At 42.8% G+C, this 7,749-nt stretch overlaps 1 protein-coding gene across 1 annotated transcript in view; it reads right to left on the minus strand.

Moving 5' to 3' along the window:
• Positions 1–1,413: 1,413 nt before the first annotated feature.
• The window catches only part of ptpn23a (protein tyrosine phosphatase, non-receptor type 23, a), a 26,475-nt gene continuing 20,139 nt past the window's right edge, over positions 1,414–7,749 (minus strand). The window contains exons 19-24 of the mRNA XM_053327313.1: positions 6,704–7,749; positions 5,622–5,806; positions 5,399–5,503; positions 4,142–4,280; positions 3,210–3,323; positions 1,414–2,804 (exon numbers count right to left, since the gene is read on the minus strand). The exon at positions 6,704–7,749 is cut by the window's right edge and continues 1,469 nt beyond it. Coding sequence (XP_053183288.1) covers positions 2,193–2,804; positions 3,210–3,323; positions 4,142–4,280; positions 5,399–5,503; positions 5,622–5,806; positions 6,704–7,749 — 2,201 coding nt within the window. The 3' untranslated portion in view covers positions 1,414–2,192. The remainder of the gene's footprint in view (positions 2,805–3,209; positions 3,324–4,141; positions 4,281–5,398; positions 5,504–5,621; positions 5,807–6,703) is intronic.

A 7,749-nucleotide genomic window follows, 5' to 3' on the forward strand; every position in this document is an offset into this window, starting at 1 on the left:
TTAGTAGCTTTTTTACATCGGAGCTCTTATATTTGGTGATATAGACTTCCAAAAACTATTAAAAAACACATTAAGGAGCCACACAGCTTCACTGGGCAACATGTTTCTTCACCCTGAAGATTACAGATAGTTTGTTTAAAAAGGGCTTCAGAGACTAATAATAACAGCCATCATGTTTTCAGTCTCCAGAGAGTAGTTCTGTTTAAAGGAAACTTTTTGACTTTATACTGCATTGTAATTAACTTCAATATGAAGTCAAGAGGTTGTGATAAGTTGCACAACAAGCGAGCTGTAAATTGAATCGTCTTTCTTTACACAGAACTCTGGAGACTGAAAATGTGATTGCTGTTATAAAAAAAACTAACGTGCCTAAACTCGGTCCACTTGGCTGCACTGACGTGTAGCTTCATTATGACGACACATTATTAGTAGTTTTTACGGCACAGAAGAGTACATCAGGCACATCAGGCTTTAGAGAAGAAAACTGTAGAAAATGCCCAGCCTGGTCCTTTAAAGGAGGGAGGGAGGGAGGGGGTTGCTATGTTTTTTTAATTGAATCTTAGCTTCTTTATGAATGTTTCAGTTCATCGTGATGGACTCGGCCTTTGTAACAATCCATATCCAACAATACTATCCGTTAATGAGAAATGGTTCTGCCCAATTTATTTTAAGAAAACATCTTTCAACCAGCTGTCAGTGGATCGCGCCAAGAGTTTGAAGATTCCTCTTTAACAACTTTAAAAAAGGATAAAAGGACTTTTTCTCTTCAGGCTGCATCACATTTCTGTCATTACTGTGAACAGTAATGACAGAAATGTGATTTTTTTGTGTTTGTTTTGTTTGTTTGTTTTTTAAACACTGTATTACACGGCGTATTAGGGCTATATATGTACGGAAGAGGGGAAAAAAGGAAAAGATACTGATCTGGAGGAGGGGAGGAGTAATATTTCAAGAAAAAAATAGCAGAATTTCTGAGATTAAAGTCGCAAATTTACGAGAAAAGAACTGGATATTTAGGATGATATTGTGATTCTGAGCTAAAATAACTACTATCTCCTTATTGCTCTAGGTCAGTATTTATTTTTTGTTGTTTTTTTTACATATATTTCCCTAATACGCCGTCGTAGATCCTCGCCTAGCTGCATAAATGCGTCGGTTGTCACTGTAAACGACAATTGTCAGGAAAAGCTGTGGCGAAAAACAAATCTGTAACTATTAAAAACTGTTCCCAGGTTTGCCCCCCCCCTTCCAGCCTTCTCCCTTCATTGGCTGGCTACAATCTACGCAGGCTGTAGTAGTGAAGGTAACTTATTTACCATTTTGTAACACACACAAAACAAAAAAAGACAAAAAAAGCACGAGACTTTGTACTAATTTTCAAAATAAAGAGACTTTGATACCACAACAGACTGTCTACTGGATTTATTTGACGTTTTTACAATAATGGATGATTAGTGACCGTCCCAATAGTCTAACTTTTTATTTAAGATATTTACAGTGTTAAACAGACAGAGAAAGAAAGAAAATAATCAACTTGTTAAGACGTGCTGATTGGTTTGCTGCTCTGTGTTACCATGACGACCGAGCAGCTGCACCACCCAGCTCCTTCCACCTGTCCGCAGCTCCATGCATCCATTATTCCAGTCTGTAAAAACCATCACCTACCAGCGCAGACAGGAGCAGCCAAACAACGTCAACCACCTCCTGTGAAAAGGTGCTATGATAGTGGAGTGCATGCTGGGAGTAGTTTTTTTTTTGGGAGGGGGGAGGAGGAGGGGTGAGGGGCCAGATCTGGTGCTAGAAGTGCAGAACAGATTCCTTCCATCCATCCATCCATCGCAGACGTCGAAAGAAAAGCAGCAACAGAGAGCGACGGAAAGGAATGAACAGATACAGACGAGTGCATAGTGATCTGGTCCCAGAAGGAGAAGCGAGTGTGTGTGTTTGTTTTTTAGGGATCACACCCCCCCTTATAAAGCAGTGGAAATAACACCCAACGTCGAAAAACTGAACCTCCTGCCTCCCATCTGCCCAGGCACGTCTTGGTAATCAACACTACTACAAAGTCTCCTGGGATTCAGCTTGTGTTTCATTTTGTTTCTTAAATCTTCAAAGCAGGATTAGAGAGAGCTTCCAGGCTTCCACTTACACCTGGTGGTGAAGAGAGAAAGGCAGCGATCTGTGGTCTTGTCTTAGTGCTTGTTGAGGCTCCAGAGCGGATCCAGGCTACTCAGCGGGTCGTCGCCTTCTTCCCCCGCTCGTGTCCCGTGGATCCCCTGACCCTCCGCCGGCTGCAGGAAGCTCTGCTTGGTCACCCGATGCTTCCCTTTGCCTCCACCCTCCATGGAGAAGGCTTCGGGCGTCAGCGAGGCCAGCAGCTCCAGGGATGAAGGAGCTGGAACGGAGGAAGCGGGAGGCGGGCTCACGCTGGGCGCAGCTTCTGGGACCGGTTGGTGGTTGGCTGCAGGAGGCGTGGTGGAGGGGGAGGTGGCAGTGGCGTCCAGGCCATTAGGAGGTGGTGGTGAGTGTGTAGGGGAGGAGACAGGTGGGCTGAAGGAGGCGGAGGAGGAGGAGGGGAGGTGAGGATCTGTGGGAGGGCAGAAGTCCTGGAGGGGCTGGATACCAAAGTCAGGTAAGATGGCGACAGGCTGCTCCTCCAGGGCATAGGGGGCGCCGGCCTCCATGGCGGGGTCCGTGGCGCTGGGCGGCCGGATGCTGAGCTTGGCTATGGTGGCTTGGATAGAGCTGATGGGCATGTCGCCGCCGAGGACGAGATCCTGCTGGGACTCCTGTCTGGCGTAAGGCTGCAGACAGAAGGATCAAAAAAAGAGAATAAAAGGTTAAAATAACGAGAGACATTCAGAGAAGACTAAATCCCTAAATCTGCTGCTCCATCTACCGAAAATAAAAAGAGTACCTCGTCTGACCAGAGCTCGTAGATTTCCTCCTTCAACAATCAGGAGTGCAAAACATGAGCAAATACAATATTAAAGCCTCGCTGAATATATATAGCAGATCGGAGCAACCAGGGAGGGATATTAAAACACTACATGATAATTACAATTCTACCTACGGGAAATTTTGGGAAACTGAGGGTCGGGTTGGGTTTGAAACTACTGAGAACAGACGCTGGTACTGAAACTCTCCTAAAGCCAGTCTAACTATGTTATCATCTAAATAGAGTTTCAGACCAGATGTGAGTGTCAGACCTTCGTGGCTGCAGTGTTGGTGTTCTTGCTGCAGGTGGCGGTAGTGATGCCGTGTCTCTGCAGGACCTGCTCAGCGTGTTTCAACACGGCTTCATAGCAGAACTTCAGGTGGAGCTGGAGACAAAGGATGGAGGAGGAGGAAGTTATTAACATGAAACCTGACAACAAGAAAATCCATAAACAATACACTCTGGGATAACGTTCTTATAAAATACACTTCACTAGAAAACTAATCCACTGTCATGAACTCTATCTGGTCAACACACATTACCTCGAATTATTATGATTATGATTATATTATGATTATTATTATTAGTAGTAGTAGTAGTAATATTTTTATTTCTTATTTTATTTTATTTATTTTTCTTGTCTCTATAGTTTTTTTCATACGGTCTTTCTCACATTTTGTGTGTATGTTTTGTACATATTATTTTTGTATTGTATGTTTATGTTCTTATACATTTAAAAAAGAACAAAAAAAACATAAAGCCTGACATTTTTGTGGCTCCATTGTATTTACATCATTAGTTGCATTTATAATGTGCTTTATTTTTAAAATGTATTTTGGTAGTTTTTATATTTTTTAGATGTTTGGTCTTAGATTAGCACCTGAATTATCAGAATACATCTCAACGTGGCAGTTCAACAGACCCTTTATCCAGGAAATCTTTTTCAAATCTTTTCAATATTAATATTCTTATCACAGAGGAATCAGTATAGTCGAGAAAAGAGAAGAACACCATGTTAGGAAGTGCTTAACTGGAAAGTTTAAAAACAGTAATGAGTTTATTTCCAGTGAGTGCTCTACTGTCTCTACTGATTGCATCTTGCTCTCAACACTACACAGCCGTGCTTAGTGCAGCTTTTAATGCATTCCATAAATCAAATGTGAACTCTAAACACAACATTTCAGATTTCTTTGTGTATCTGACCTTCTCCTGCAGCATGTTCTTCCTCTGTTGTCTCATCTTCTTCACCAGCAGTGGAAGGTCCGGTATCCCGTTTCCTGCCTCCAGCTCCTGCAGCGCTGCGTACAGCAGACAGAAGACACCGGCGCGTCCTACACCCGAGCTGAGAAGGAAGATGTGCAGGTTATTCATGCTGAAACACCACTGATGAGTGAATATCAAAAGAACACCCACTAATGTTCTGAAATGATCAAAAGATCATGAATATGACTAAAATAACTGGGCTCTGTTTGGCATTTTTAACAGTCTGGTCTAGTCTGACTCTTAAAAAAGGATCTGGAAAGCACAAAAGTTGCTCAAAAATACCTAAATGGAAAACATATTGTCCTCATCTCTATCTGACAAATTTATGTAAGCTGCTTCCTCTGTGTTGAACCTTGTAGAAGTTGATCTAAAATTCAAATATCTGGTCTCTCTCTGGATTCTTGGCTGCAAAACCTGTGTTCCCTCTCCTCTCTTGACAGAGAGTATTTTAGAAGTTTGATGCGTTATAGTTTCAATATTCAACGTCGGGAGGCCAAAAAGGTTTATAGTTGTTATGATCGAAGGCAGGGTGAAATACCAACAGTCACACATCAGTGAAACATGATATCATTCAAATAAGGGGATAATGACACATTTTTTAGGCAGTCTCTCATAGAAGACATTTAAAGTGTGTAACATAAGTCAATTTACAGAAGTAGTTGTGTAAATTATAATAAAAGCTTATAAAAGAAGTTAAAACCCTGCCAACTTTTCTCACCTACACACATATCTGCTGCTGATAATTGCTCATAGGATCATTATAGTTTTACTAAAGGAATCACATTTAATAAGTATTTGTGGGCCACCTGATATGTGTCATACAGTGTAATGAAATACTGTTATACAGTGTAACACCAATCTAATTAAAATACAGTAACTTGTATCTCTTGACTCATGAAGACACAAACAACTATAAAGGGATGAAGTAAAGTATGTTTTTAAACATTTTATTCAATGCTAGGCAGTAAATGTTTGTTAAAAAAATATTTTTTCTGAGTAGTTACATATTTCTGACAGTTCAAACTTAAATATAGAACCATATGATTATGATAAATGGACATAAAAAGGTTTTTGCCAACTTCCTCACCTCCACACACTCTGTACAAACTGCTGTGAGAGGTTGGTGTGAATGTCAAGATTGTTGCTTTCATGCTTTCAAAAATGTAGAGACATTGTCAGACACACACACACACTCACCTGCAGTGAACCACGATAGGTGTGTGTAAGGGCCTCTGGTGGAGGTAGTGTCCATGAACCTCCTGGATGAACCGCAGCAGGTTGCTCTTGCTGTCAGGAAGCCCCCTGATGAGAAATATGAAGAAATGATGACAGGCTGAGATAACTTGATTTAATAAAGGTTATAATAATGAATCCCTACAAGGCAATCAACAAATGAAACTAATTAAAAGAAAAGACATACAGCTCTGGCCAGGAGGTGAACTGGAGGTGGACGACTGTGCGCTTCAGGCTTTGGTCTCGATACTGCAGGCTGATCATGCGCTCCACGTGGGTCGGTGTTGTCTTCTGCGTGGTTAGGCTGAGTGTGATTGGTCCCTGAGAGACCTGCTGGCCACGCTCCGTCGGGAAGTAGCGCAGAACCTTTCCCTGGGGAGAGATTGAGAAGGAGGTGTTAAACAACAGAGCAGGTGAAGGATGAGAAAATAACATAAATGTACAAGTGGGTATCAAACTCATTTTAGTTACATTTTAGTTAGCGCAATTTGATCTAAAGTAGGACGAACTAGTAAAACCGTTCCATAATAACCTACAAATAATTTAAACTATATATATTAAATCTTAACTAATAAAGCATCTATTTACTGTGAAAAATGAGCAGTTTTTCATTTTTTACAGATTATTTTGCACAGAAGCTGCTTGACAACATTCAGAGAGCAGAGTGTGTGTGTTTTTTTAGGTTTTACATTACTACTTTCAAAAATGTTGTATTTTACCTAAGATGTGAAAAATATAACATATAATTATTTAAATGTATTATATTGAAACTGAACTAAAGAACTTCATGAAACCATAAAAATAAATTCTCATAACTATAAAAACTACAACATAACAATCTTATTAAAAATATTAATTTAACAAAAAGCCCAAAAATTGTAGCTCCCATACAAAAGGGGTAACATATGTTAATTCTCATGCATTTTGGGCCACTTTAGGAAAAGTTGTCAAATTTCAGAGTAAAAGACATTCGGGGTGTTTTTTGTTTTGTTTTTAAAGCTGTCTAATGTATTGTTTTGAATTGTATTTTGGTCAGGGTGGGGAAAAAAACACTTACTTTTTTTGCAATTTTCATACTTTGCAAAATTAGGCCGTATGTTTGACACCCTGACCTTTACACTCTGTGTTAAAAAGACTGCAAAAGTACTTGAAACGTGAGATGTATAAACACAAAACGTTCTTTCTATAGAGTCAAGCTGATAAATAAATGCTTATAATGTCTCAATCCCCGTATAAAGAATGTATTTGAATTATAAATACTACCAGTACCTTATCCAGCTCCTGCTCTGAAACCAGCATGACTATCAGTGACACCTTCTGCTCATACACCATCAGCCAGAAGTCCGCCGCTGTGCCGGTGAGTGGAGCCTGTGTGGCGATAAGACGAGGGCAGTATGGTGACAGGTCTTCCACATAGCTAGCGTTGATGTAGTCATCTTTGCCCGACTGTAGCACCACGCGGTTGAGGTCATAGGGCATGACGTCCTGGTGACGGTTTTTCATGGTGTAGCAGCGGGCGATGGCGATGGAGAGCTGCCGCGCGTCCTTCTCCTGCTGATCCTGGAGCTCTTTCCAGCGGGCGTCCAGCACCGACAGGCCACCCTCGCTCTCTGAAGGGTGCTCGAGGGATTCGACTTGGGCTCTGTAGCGTTCCAGTTCTCCGTAAAGATGGGCGACGCGTTCTGGAGCTTGGTAAGGGTCACCCTGAATCAGGAGAAGACCCTGGGAGCTCTTCTTTCGGCGCTCCCCGTCCTGTGGGTCAGCTTTGGTGGGTTGGAGGACATTGGTGGGGGCTTTCGTGCCTCCAGTTTGGCTTTCTGGACTCGAGGAGAGGAGGTCGTCTGTGCTTGAGTTCTGGCGCTGAAACAGTGACGTGGAGGGAGAGACGGCAGAAGGAGAGGGAAGGGCTGGTGGAACTGTGCTTCCAGGGGTCGGGGTCGGTGTCGGTCTCTGCTGGGGGTTCAAACCCAAAGATGTAGGACCTGGGGAGGGGGATGGTGAGGGGGAAGGTGAAGGGGAAGGAGGGACAGGTGGTTGAGCTGCTGAAGGACCTCCAGGAGAGGGCTGGATCATGTGAGGAGCCGGGGGAACGTGTGGACTGTGTGGGCCCATGGCAGTGGGTTGCTGTGGGGCACTTGGGGGTACATTAGCCCCTGGAGCTGAGGGGTACATAGGAGACGGCTGTGGATGGGTCATCGGAAGAGGAGCCTGAGGTTGTTGGGGAGCCGCAGGCTGTGGTGCCAGGGGCTGCTGAGGCATCATCGGAGCCCCTCCAGGGTAGCATACTCCCCCAGGGTAAGGGGGCTGCACCTGGG

This window comes from Scomber japonicus, chromosome 10 (genome assembly GCF_027409825.1).
Source record: "Scomber japonicus isolate fScoJap1 chromosome 10, fScoJap1.pri, whole genome shotgun sequence".
NCBI classification, from domain to species: domain Eukaryota; kingdom Metazoa; phylum Chordata; class Actinopteri; order Scombriformes; family Scombridae; genus Scomber; species Scomber japonicus.